This window comes from Lynx canadensis, chromosome A3 (genome assembly GCF_007474595.2).
Source record: "Lynx canadensis isolate LIC74 chromosome A3, mLynCan4.pri.v2, whole genome shotgun sequence".
Taxonomy (NCBI): domain Eukaryota; kingdom Metazoa; phylum Chordata; class Mammalia; order Carnivora; family Felidae; genus Lynx; species Lynx canadensis.
The window spans coordinates 61,910,770-61,922,512 of record NC_044305.1 but is presented as its reverse complement, the minus strand read 5'-3'; the positions used below and the strand labels follow the sequence as shown (position 1 = coordinate 61,922,512).

General features: G+C 60.4%; 1 protein-coding gene across 2 annotated transcripts; it reads right to left on the bottom strand.

The window, feature by feature from the left end:
- Positions 1-1,158: 1,158 nt before the first annotated feature.
- On the bottom strand, positions 1,159-10,826 carry SEMA4C (semaphorin 4C). 2 transcript variants are annotated; one of them, XM_030310461.2, is made up of 15 exons: positions 10,749-10,826; positions 8,562-8,710; positions 6,953-7,101; positions 6,522-6,584; positions 6,250-6,348; positions 6,051-6,147; positions 5,812-5,928; positions 5,555-5,706; positions 5,296-5,471; positions 4,852-4,996; positions 4,538-4,760; positions 4,291-4,403; positions 3,202-3,359; positions 3,042-3,112; positions 1,159-2,916 (listed from the first exon to the last, which is right to left on the bottom strand). In XM_030310461.2, the coding sequence occupies exons 2-15, from the start codon at positions 8,668-8,670 to the stop codon at positions 2,087-2,089; spliced, it is 2,502 nt and encodes an 833-aa protein (XP_030166321.1). In that variant the 5' UTR covers positions 8,671-8,710; positions 10,749-10,826; the 3' UTR covers positions 1,159-2,086. The 2 variants fall into 2 exon arrangements, with proteins under 2 accessions (XP_030166321.1, XP_030166323.1); XM_030310463.1 differs by having other exon boundaries at positions 8,562-8,707; positions 10,749-10,811.
- Between the last annotated feature and the right edge of the window lie 917 nt (positions 10,827-11,743).

Here is an 11,743-nt window from a genome sequence, read left to right as displayed (position 1 = left end):
CCCCCCTCTCCCCCCACCTCCGGGCGGATGGCGCCGGAGCCCCTGGCTTCGTAGCTTGCAGGGACGCACCGGGGGGTGCGGCCGCTCGTCAGAGCCTGGCCCTCCAGGTTCTGTGTGCCACCGGTTTCTCCGGGGCAGGAGTCGCCGGTCGCGCCCCAAGGTCTCCGTTCTGTCTTTCCACACCCCCTCAAGGCCCAGTGACCTCGCTTCCTCCTCCTTCCTCACGTGCCTCCTGCCCATTTCTTGGAAGACCCCGTGGGAGGAAGGGGGTCACTTGTCCTGCCACTAGGAGCATGTAAGCCCCGAGGCCAGGGACGGGCCGTTGGGTTGTACCGAACCCCCAATTCCACAGTGGGAACCTAATTTACTGAATCAGTCTTCATATGTAAACATCCTCAGGGCATGGGTTTATTGACCATGCAGGAATCTTAGCGTACCCAGAAGTCTCCAGATTCATAGCCCTTTCCTACAGCTGAGGACACCCGGGGCAGCGGCCCATTTCAGCCACCGCAGGCCCTCCAGACCAGTCACGTGTGGGGAGGACTTTTCAACTGTCTCTATCTGTGGGCATGAATTACAGAATCCAGGCTGGGGCTTGTTTTCCTTACAAGTATCTGGGCCCTCCTTGTACCACTACTTACATAGGGCAGTGGCTTGGTGCACACTGGGTGGTAGTGGGGAAGTTCCATGCTCCACATAGCTGAAGTGTTCAGGACTAACATTCCTAAGGCATAGGTAGGATGGAGGTAGCCTTTCCTCCCCTAAGCTGGTTCAGAGCCCCATCCTCACACAAGCCAGTCCATACAACCTTAAGCTCTAAGAAGTTCCCCTCCTTTTACCCCTCACTCCCACTTCGCCTTCCCAGAGTTCTGGGAAACCAAGCCCCTCCCCACTCTCCCTGCCTCCCAGTGCCCTAACTTCTCCCTTTGGCCAGAAGCCAAAGCTGGCTTGAAGAGGCTGTGGCTCTGGTCTGGTTCCCAGCCTCACAGCTACCACTGTGGGAAAACACTGGCGCCTGGGCTATTCCCCGACTGGAGAGGGGCACAGGCAGGAGGGTAGAGACAATATTAGGGGCAGCTGACCCAGAACTATAGGGAGGTGAGGCTGGTCCAGCTCAGAATGTTTTAGCCCAAATGTCTTATCCCTACCACAGTAACATTGTTTTCTCGATTTTATTTGTCAATATAAAAATACTCAAATATTTACAACAAATAAATACGCGGGGACACAATAAGTTACACTGTTAGGAGCCCTCCTCCTAGGGCTGGGAGAGGATATGCAATATCCACAGCATGCCCACCCTCTCTCCTCCCTCCCCCTCCCCCCACACAACCTTTCCCAGCCCCGTTCGGGAGGACACGTATAAAATACCACTGAACCCCAGGGCCAAGTGGGAGGCCCCTCCCACCCTTGCCCCAAACACACAGGAGAATCCATCTCCCTCCCCCCACCCTGAAAACATTCACAGCCCTAGGAGCAGGACCAGGCCCACCCCAGAGCCCTGGACCCCCCAAAAGGAGCACAGCACCCTGCCCAGCCCACCCCCATATGTACATCGCTGCCCCACACTGGGACAGGTGGGGGTAGGAGAGGCAAAGTGATACAACCCCTTCCCCTTCATAGCTCCAATGACTCACCAGGAGGACCCCCAGGCCAAGGGAAGACTTGACAGAAAAAGGAAGATTATCACACACACACACACAGGCACACACACAGAAACAGAAAGACTATGTCACGCACACACACACATGCACACACCCAGATACACGTACATATAGATACAAACACACCCACATCTCCAACTTCTGCCTTGAAAAGTTTTGGCTGCTGGGGTCCCATGTGTCCGTGATTCACAGCCCCTCACAGAGAGGAGGAAGATGCCTTCTGCGAGGCTGGTGCCCTGGTGAGCCACACCAAGTGGCAGTGCCCGTGCTGAGCAGAGCAGGTCCTCATGGCCGGACGGGTGCTGGGCAGGGTCTGTCCCAGGCCGAGCAGGTGCCCGCGCCATGTCCCTGAGGTAGCTGATGCCTGTGCAAAAGTAGGAGCTGCACCTCCCACGCTGCCCCTGTGAAGCGGTGGGGGCCCCTCATACCGAGGACTCCTCAGGATTGGAGTCCGGCAGCGGCTGGCGCTGCTGCAGCTTGCGCCTCAGTTCATCAGCGAGCTCCGGCAGCGGGTGCCCAAGCCCGCCGCGGTCCTCCCCTCCCAGCTGTAAGCGGACGTAGCCATTGGCATTTGAGTTCCGCCCGCCCCCCAGGTGAAGCCGGGTCGGAGAAGGCAGGGGCTGGCCGGGGATGCCTGGAGGTGGAGAAGGGGGCCCGCCCCCGGGCTGGCACCGAGCGTGTCCAGGCACAATCTTGAGGGAGCCGTCCGAGTAGTAGTAGCCAACAGGATCCCAGAGTTTCTCATCGGCCTCGGGGCCAGGCCTGAACGGGGGGCTGGTAGGCTCCTTGGGCAGCTCCAGAGGGTACACCAGGGTTCTCTCCGCCGCCTTGGCACCTTTTTCCAGTTCCTCCCGCAGCCGCCGGCGCAGGGACAAAACAAGCAGCAGCAGCACCAGGCACACGGCCCCCAGGGCCACCACAGCCAGCCACACCAGCCCCAGGTTTTCCAAGGGTGCCCGGGCCTCCAGGGTCACCGATGGACCCGCCACCACAGCCACCAGGTAGCCTTCAGCAGCCAGCCGCGCCCCCTGCTCCTCTGAAAAGCAGTGGTAGGCCCCGGCGTGGCGGGGCTGGGCGGCCATCACAACCAGGGCCTGTAGGCGGGCATCATAGAGGAAGGAGCCGGGCTGTTCGGCAGGCAGGTCCCGGCCCCCAAAAGTCCAGCGGGCATGGGCCAAATTGGAAGAGAGGCGGCAGGGCAGCACCAGGTCTGTGCCTGCCACCACGGTGATGTTTTTGGGTGTGAGCCTGACTGCAGCAGTAGAGAAAGAGAAAGCAGAGTTAGCACAGGAAACTCAGGGCCACGGGGAGATGCAGACATTCCAGCTCTGGCCTAGGGCCCGTCCTACTGGGAGAGGGACAGAAAAGACAGCTCACCTTTCTTATTGCCACGGAGGTTACAAATGCCTGAGGTGTCTGAGACTGTCACGTGCTGGATCAGCAAGGACCTGATGGGGGAAGCAGGGTCTATGGGCATCCTGACTCCATCCACCCTGCCCTTCACCCCTGGTTCCAGCATGTGCAGAGACCCACTCACCCAGAGTGGCCACCCACGGTCACACAGCGGCTGGTGTTGACACTCCAGGCACAGTAGGGGTCCCGAGCGAGGACGCAGTCTGCGCAAGAGCGGTACTTCATGCAGTCAGCCAGGGGCAGCTGAACCAGCTGAGAGCGGGAGCCTGCAAAGAGAAGCTTCTGCAAGAGAAGCAAGGCACAGGACAGTCAGCCAGGCCAGGACATGGCCCAGGGGCAGCTCGGACTGCTACACGAGAGCAAAGGGGCAAAAGGAGCCAAAGCAGGAAGAGGGCAGTGCTGAAGTCTGAGGAGAGAAATCGAAGGACCAGAGAACACGCAGCGGGCTTATTACAAGCCATACACAATCCTAAGCACCTTATAGATGTGACCTTCTTAGATAGGAACAGCAGAACCATGAGGCTGAGGAATATAATCACACACACGCGCACACACACACACGCACACACACTCCAGTACAGTATAAATAGTTCAGGAAGTGTGTTTTCCGCTAGGCCCGGCAGCCTTCACAATAGCACGAGCATAGCATAAGGTGTTTTCCTCTCTTTGAATGGTGACTGCCAATCTGTGTGTTTCTTCAACTACAGACTTTCTTTTTGCCATTATTCCATGTTCTGGAGAACAATTTGAGCCACGATAGTTGGTCAAAGGCAAGCACATGAAAGTTCAGGGGTGTCACAAACAGACCAGAAGGGGAGGGTAGCACTTTGGGGAAATGGTGAACGGGTTGGGACTGGAGGGCAACTGGCAGCCAGTAGGTAGCATCATGAGCGCATCATAACAAATGCAGTCCAAGAGGCCCGACCAACAGTGGCACCATCAGAGAAGAGGCTGTATGTAGCAGAGGCACAGCACAACCTCAAGGGGTCCGAAGGAAGCGTGGAAAGCAGCTGCCAAGGCCCAATGCTGGGAACACAGCCCCACGGGGACCTGGCTATATATAACGCCCGCGGAGCACAGATTCCGTGAGCACTTGTTTCCTGGAACTCGCCCAAGCTAAGCGAGGTGTGCTCGAGTGCCTCCCCACCCCTGTACTGGCCAAGCAAAGGACTAGGGAAGGTATAGGGACAGGTGGGTGGGGCCTGATTACTACCTTGCTCCGGGATAGGACCAAGCTTTCCACAGGCTCCTGGTCAAACACCTGTAGCTCCTCGATCAGGTGGACCCAGGGCCCCAGGCTCACAGCCTTAAGCAGCCAGCCGTCTCCTGTGGGGGTTGAGGGAGGACAGGCGTAAATGAAAGGACACGGAGCCCCTGGGGCATCTCCAGATCTCCTTGCCCCAGACACACAGGCCTTCTTCCAGCCTCCAGTAGCCATGCCCACATAGCCACGTGCCTACCTGTACCAATGAACAGCACTGTATAGGTGGCTCCATCAAGTCCTGTAACCCGGTCAGCCACCAGGTGGGTGAAGTTGGTGTCCTTCTTCACAAGCAAGGGCCGGCCCCACCGAGGCCCTACTTGCTCCTCCATCAGTGGGTGCTTCTTGATGAAGTTGAGGGTGTTATCAGGCAGCTCTAGAGAACTGGTATAGCCATGGCGTCGGTGCCAGTTGTTGATGCACTGGGGAGGGGTGAAGGGGGGAGAGCTGTCAGCATGTGGGAATGGTACTGCGGCTGAGGGCAGGAGCCCATCCCTGCTCTGGAGGACTCACCGAGCCTGGCCGTGGGCTGGGTACTGGGTCAGTATAGCGGCCCCACTTCTGGGCTTGCTCACGGTACTCCTTGTAGGGACCCTCAAATACCCTCTGGATCTCTTCCAACTGGTACTCGCAGACTGCTGACAGGTCCACATCGCCCCTGTGAGGACAAGGGAGGGACCCCGAGTCAGGCGTGGTGCCCACTTTACTCCAGCTCATGGCAAGTACCGGGAAGACAGGGACCAGCACAAAGCAGTCGTGGGCGTGTGCAATGTTGTTGTCAGCTTTAATATACCACTGGGGGCAGGGCACTGTGCATCTCCCCCAGGGAGTCTTTGAAAAGGGGCAGATGCCCAACATCTTCCTTGGCTTCCGGTCAACTGACCACTTGGACTTCACCCAGAAGACTGTACCCACAGATCCCTTCCTCCCACCCCTAAGGATTCCTGGCCAACTCACCATCGTGCACGAAAAACCCCAAAGAAGGTGGTGTTGTGCCAAGAGGCATCCTGCAGGGTGTGCAGTGCCTGCAGTTGGTTGAAGTAGAGCTGCCAGTCGGGGGCAGAGCACACCAGCCTCGCCTTCAGGAACGTGGTCCACTTCCTCTGCAGGGTCCGTGCACCCCCCATGTCGCCCTGGCAGATGGCAAGGGGACACTGCCAGTCAGTCCTGCCAAGCCAGCAGGGCTCCCAGGGCTCACCACTGCAGGACTCCGTACCTTGCAGACTCGGGCTACCCGAGCCACCACCTGTTCCGCATAGCAATCATACTCCACTGCCCGCTCACTGAAGAAGAAGTAGACCTTGTCATCGTCCCCTGTGAAGCTGCCCACACTCTCTGGTATGTAGGCAGAGCCTACAAAATGAGGTTCTACAGGAAAGAGAGAAGGGTTAGCGGGGGAGGGGGTCCTGGGACCCTTGCAGGGCCCCCCACCCATGGCTCCCCCTGTCTGCACGCCAGCTCCTCCAGGCTCACCATTGAGCCAGAAGGCCAGGTATTCTGTCTTCATGGAGTGGTGAGGGCCCATGTTGCGCAGGATAACAGGCTCTGTACCTAGGAAGTTGTTGAGCGTGGCCGAGTACAGCTCGCCATCTGTGGGAGACAGATGATCAGGTAGACCAGAAGTGACGTGAAGACACATTCGGGACACATAGCCCCAAAGCGAGAACAAGTTCTGGGGGACTCCCCAGCCTGCAGCAGGGACAGCTACTCACCCACAAGGAGGCCAGTGTGGCCCTTGGCTGGGTCATAGGGACATTTCCCCTTCCCATCCTCAAACTCTCCACGCTCCAAAGTGAAGGTAAGCATGTCCTAGGGGTAGGGAAGAGACGAGGAGGAGGAGATGCAGAAGTGCCCAGGAGGGAGTCCAGAGAAGGGCAAGGAAGGGGACTGAAAGGAGAAAACAGCACTCACGATGTAGGTGCATTTGGGCTGGAAGGCGTAGGTACCACAGACGTACAGGTGGGATGTGTTGTAGGGCTGCAGGAAGCGGATAAAGTTGAAACACTCCGTCTGGGGAGAGAAAAGCATCCAGTTAAAGTATGAGGACCTGGCACTTGGCACACAAAAACCAAGAATGGGTCTGGGACCAAGGGAGAGGGTGGGGGTGGGGTAGTCAGCATGCGCCGCGAGGCCTGGCCGGTATCAGGGGCTCTGGCTTTCCTGGTGGTATCCTGAGCACTCACCTGGTTACTCTTCCCTTTCTGGATACACTCGGCCTTCTTCTCAGCTGGTGCCTCCCACGAGATCTAGGAAGAGGAGGGGGCACATCAACATCCCAGGTACACACTGAGCATGTGCCACAAGCATGGCCTGTGGCAGCCACATGGGGACACCAAGTGAGGACACACAGACCCCATTCTTGGGACAGAAGAAGAGGACAGAAGCCCCAACCCGTCCCAAAGCTGCAGGTGGGGGAAAGCAGCATGCCCACTCTGCCAGGAGGGTGGACCTGGACACTGAGCAAGATTTCCACAGGGGAGAACAGCATAGGGGCAGCAGGGTTGAGGGGACAGCTTGATCAAGCAAAGCCCCTTTGGGCCCTGCCACTCTCATCATTCCTGTGTGCCTCCCGCTCCCAACCACCCCCATCTCCCCCCCCCCCCCCGCCTCTCACCGCTCCTTGCAGCTCCAGCGCCTCCACGCTGAAGGCAAACAGGGCCTCCCGGGCCCCCACATACAGAAGTCCTGTCTGCTCAGTCAGGGTCAATGTCAGGAAGTCCTGGATGCCCGTTTGGGAGAACCGCCGCACTACTGTGGCCAACTCTGCAGGGACAAGGGGGTAGTGAGCAGGGTGGTGAATGGGAAGGCCTTCCTGGAGCTCCAGGCATCCCCGTCCCCCCAGAATTAGCCTTCCTCTCTACAGTGGTCTCCTGGGCCCAATCACCCCTGTTCCCACACTACAGCCAGCACCCCACAAGCAGATGCCAGCCAAGCACCCTGACTGGCAATAAAGGGCCTTCTTTAATAGCCTTTTGGCTCTAACAGCTCCACCCAAGCCTCCCTGGCCTTTCCCAGCCTGGGAGGAGGCAAATCTGGGCTGGTAAGGAGGAAGGAAAGATATCTCAGCCACAGCTTCCGGCCAGAGGAAGCCATCAGACTGATGGCCCTCACTCTCAGGGTCAGCAGCACCTCTGGCTGCTGAGCTGGGCTCTTCCCTCTCCCAGCTTCCTCTGCTACTGCTTCCTTTTTCACTGCCTGCTACCCACATCAGGGTCTGGCGAGGCCCTGGCCCCTGATCCAGTAGAGCAGTAGGTACAGAAGTTGTAATCACTCCTTGCCTTTGGAAACTCTTCACTCCAGCAGGACCTAAATCCAGGCTGCCAGAAATACGAGAGCAACTGGCTGCTGGGACAAACAGGGATGACAGGAAGACTTAGTTGGGGCTAGGAGGTCAAGCCAGGGTGGTCAAGGGAAACCAGAAGCTGGGGACCACAGACAGAAACTGAAGCCTTGGGGCTGGGAAGCCTCGTTGTCATTCACCATGCAAAGTACTACAATATTAATATAGTCACAGGATTCCTACATCAACCCCCAAAATAGCTGCTGACCTGTCCTCAGGGTCCCCCTAAACCAGTCTTAAGTCTTTTGAGCCAGACACAGGCTGGCAAGGGAGGGCTTCATTAGCACCCGAGTGGAGCCTGTGGGAGGTGAGCTCATCCCAGGTCCCCAGAGCACAGTGATGATACAAACACCTGACATCATCTCTTACTACAGGTGTGTGTGCTCAAAGGACTGTCAAGTCTGCTGTCCCCCCCCATGAGCACATGCATAAACACATCCAGGGCCACCAGAGGGCACAAGTGTCAGGGCAGCAGAGGGGGTCTATTAGGGTTGATAAGGGGGCTCCTGGGGGCAGAGAGCTAGAAAGACTTTGGGGAAGGGGGTGACACTCTTTGCTTTATGCCTGTCCTGGCTCAGTTTTGTCTCTGTGGGCTCTCAGTGTAAGTGCTAGTTCCAGAAGTAAGGCATGGAAGAGTGATAGAGAATGGTCTCTCTTCTTGCATAACAGGACCAGACAGGTCCTGTCTGAAGGAGAGATATCCCAGGACTCCCAGTTCTGGGTCCCTGGGGTCACTCACTCACATTTCTTAGAAAGCTGTGTCCGATACATTGGTGGGTTTTGAGCCCAATAACAAAATAAAGCTGGCATGATCTAGAAGCAATTGCTCTTCTCCCCCGAGTAGTCCCTCCTGGCCTTCCTCCTCAGGACTTTAGGCACTCACCCCCAGAAGATACCGTCTTCCGGGGCACCAGGTTCCACCACACCTCAGCCCCAATGCCCAGGCCCCACAGCCCCACTGCCAGCAGCCAGACAGCCCAGTGTGGGGCCATGGCAAACGCCCCGGCTCTAAGCTCCAGGCCAGCTGCCCTGCTGGGGGAAAAGAAAGGGTCAGAATCATAGCCAGAGAAAACAGACCGGAAGGGGGCCCACACAAGCCCAAGCCGGGAGGCAGTGACAGGCTTTCCCAGGAGGCCCCTGGATTCCCCACTTGCCCAGTCCTTGGAGCAAAGACCTAGTCCCCTCCCACACCTGGGTCCAGCCCCCACAGGTTTGGAAGGAGCTGGGGTCCCCCAGAGGGGAGGAGAGGAGCTGAATCAGCTGGAGGAGTGGACACTCCAAGAAGCCTTCTCTAGCCTCCAGGCTCTCACCCACTCCCTCTCAACAGGAAGTTGTTTGAGAAAATAAAAAGGGGGCCCCCCTCCCCCACACTCAGGCCTGACAGATTTGAGGATTTCTTAAAATAACCTCTGGAAGCAGGACCTGCCCCCACTGGGGCTCCAGCCAGCCCCAAGATGTACTTCTGGCACGCAAACCCCTTGGCAGGGTGAAGGGGCATACGGTGGGTGGGCGGTGGCAGAAGCCCCCCAAGGAGGGAGACTTAATGCAGCAGGCGTGAGGGGGTCCCGGCCCCAGCCTCTCCCCTCCCCCAGCGCAGACAATAGCCAGGCAGAGCCCCAAACACCGGTTCCACATCAGCACGGCCGAAGTGGGGCCGGGAGCCGAAGGGGCCCAGCTTCCCGAGGCCCCTTTGTTGCCCAAGAAGGGAGGCAGGAAGTGGGTGGGATGGGCGTGGAAATGACCCGGGCCTCATCCTGTTCCTCGCACAGCCTCCTAAGAGACACTAACCCTCGGGCTGAGAGATGGCGGGACAACAGAGCCGGCTCCAGTCTAATCAGGGATCTCCCCACGACGCTCTCAGGCGGGGGGCGGGGGGAGACGAGGGGTGGGTGGGGAGCGCGAGAGGGGTTCCTCTTCGACCGCGGGGGACGCCCGGTGCAGGACAGGCGCCTGCTGCGCTCCCCCAGGATCTGACAAACCTTCCCAACTCAGGGATTGCGCCCCCGGGACCCCAGCCTGGGCAAGCCATCTGGATTAATTTCTACTGCCCCAGCCCTCCAGTGCCAGGTACAGAGACACAGAATCTGGGGACCTGCTCACCCCAAAACAAAGGGTACCCAAGACCTCGTCCTTGATCACCACCACCGCCCCCCCCCACCCCCGGATTCTCCCCTCCCCCAGCTCCCGGGATTTGAACGCAAACAAAGCGGCGGCGCTGGGAGCGTGGCGAGCCCGGCCTGCGGACGCCCCCTGTCGGCCCAGTATCCCAGCACTGGAAGGGCGGGGGGCTGGGGATACGTTCACCCCTCCCTCCTCTGTCCCCCCAACACACCCCCAGCCTTCCCTCTGCCCCTCACCCTAGGCCAGGGCCAGACCCCGCGGCGCGCTCGGAGAATCGGCCAGCACACTGGTTCCCCCACCCCCAGCTCTTCCCAGGGCGGGGAAGCAGGGGCACGGCTGGGTGGGGGCTGGAGGAGCGCGGGGCCCAGGCGGTGCGCCCCCCACACTCGCCCACCCGGAACACGGGTGGCACGAACAGGGCTTCCGCGGCTGCAGGGTGAGCGCTCCTGCCGGGGACTGTGCGGCCCGGCTCGGGTCGGGAGCTTGGCTTTCCAGGACAACCCGCCTCCTCAGCCTGAGCAGGCGGGCGGGCGGGGGGCCGCGGCAGGGAAATCCGATCCCACAACATCGGCCTCAGTCCAAGCCCGCCCCAAACTTTCCGTCGGGGGTGGGGGAGCAGGGGGCAGCTCGGGGGCCTGGAGAGGATCCTGGCTGCCGACCTGACAGCAAGGGGGACCCCCGGTCCCATCAGCCCCGCTCCCCCTGACCAGTCTGCGCCTCCGGACGCTATGGCTGCGGGCACTGCTCGCCCGGCTCCCGAGCCCCCGCCTGGCAGCCCGCGGGGGACGCAGGAAGGATCTCGGACGGACAGCTGTCCCCGCTGCTACCCCTCCCTGCGCCCCCAGACTCAGTCCCTCGCGCGTGCGGCAGCCCCTGACCGAGTCGGGGGACAAAGCGGCGGCCCCGGAGCCCTGGCGCTCCCGCCCCGCGCTACCCTGGCCTCACTCACCTCTTCTTCGCGGCTTGAATCCCTGGGCGCCGCCCTCGCGTTGGGCTTGGATCACGGTCCGCCCCTACCCGCGCGCCACCGCCCGCCTGCGCGCGCCCGCCCTCCCTCCTCCGCTGTCCCCTCTGCCACCGCCCCTCGGTCCCGGCTCGGCTCGGCGCCCCTGGGCTCGGGCTCCCCGCGCCACCGCGCCGGGCGCCGGCTCTTTCTCCAGAGCTGCCGCCGCTCTCCGCCCCCTCCCCCCTGACGTCAGGCGGGGTGGGAGGGGGTCGAGCGGAGGCCGGGGGCGGGACGCGAAGGCCTGCCCCGGAGGGGGCTGAGACCCGCCGCGACCCGCCGGTCTCCCACCTCCCCTCCCGCGGGCTCTGACCCCCGACCCTCCCCGCGCCCTGCCGCCCCGCGCCTCGAAGTCCCGGACTGCGCCACCGCGCCGGGAGGTGGGGCGGAGGAGGGACTCCGGGCATTGCCTTAGGAGGATCGGACTCACCCGGTCTTTCTGAAGTGTCCCCTAAGGCCAACTGCGGACTGGGCGACCGGAGTCAGGAATGGGGTTGAGGGGCTCCCCACGCTGCAGTTACAGGAACGAACGCGAGCAAGCCACCTCGGAGCGAGTATCCGAGGGAGGGGTGCAGGAGAAACCGAGGCTCCTCTTCGGGGCGGACCTAAGTGGTCTCTCTTTTGCCCCCCAGTTCTACTTCGTTTCTTGGCCCCAACGCCCACTGGCCCCCGCAGTCAGACTGGAACGGGTCTTACCAGCCAGGATGACCGACTCATCTCCAGCGAGTCTGCCCCTTGTTTTTCATGCTCCACACAGAGGGGCAGCAGCACCCTTACCCAGCTCCCGGTGAAGACAACCCTCCACTCCTGTTGCACAGAGCCTACCCCCAAGAAATGACTCCTTCTGATGCCACTGGGTGACTGAATAACAAGTGACATGAGCCCTGGTTTTCAGATGAAAGCGGCTGAGGGGAGCCGCGCTGGAGGACGAACCACCACCT

Bases quoted from the DNA above. Each gene is read 5' to 3' on its own strand.
- SEMA4C (XM_030310461.2), bottom strand. From the start codon at position 8,670: ATGGCCCCACACTGGGCTGTCTGGCTGCTGGCAGTGGGGCTGTGGGGC. The intron at 6,349-6,521 runs GTGAGTGCTCAG...TTCTCTCCCCAG, and splicing joins AGAAAGGGAAGAGTAACCAG to ACGGAGTGTTTCAACTTTAT. The intron at 2,917-3,041 runs GTGAGCTGTCTT...CTACTGCTGCAG, and splicing joins CCTCCGTGGCAATAAGAAAG to TCAGGCTCACACCCAAAAAC.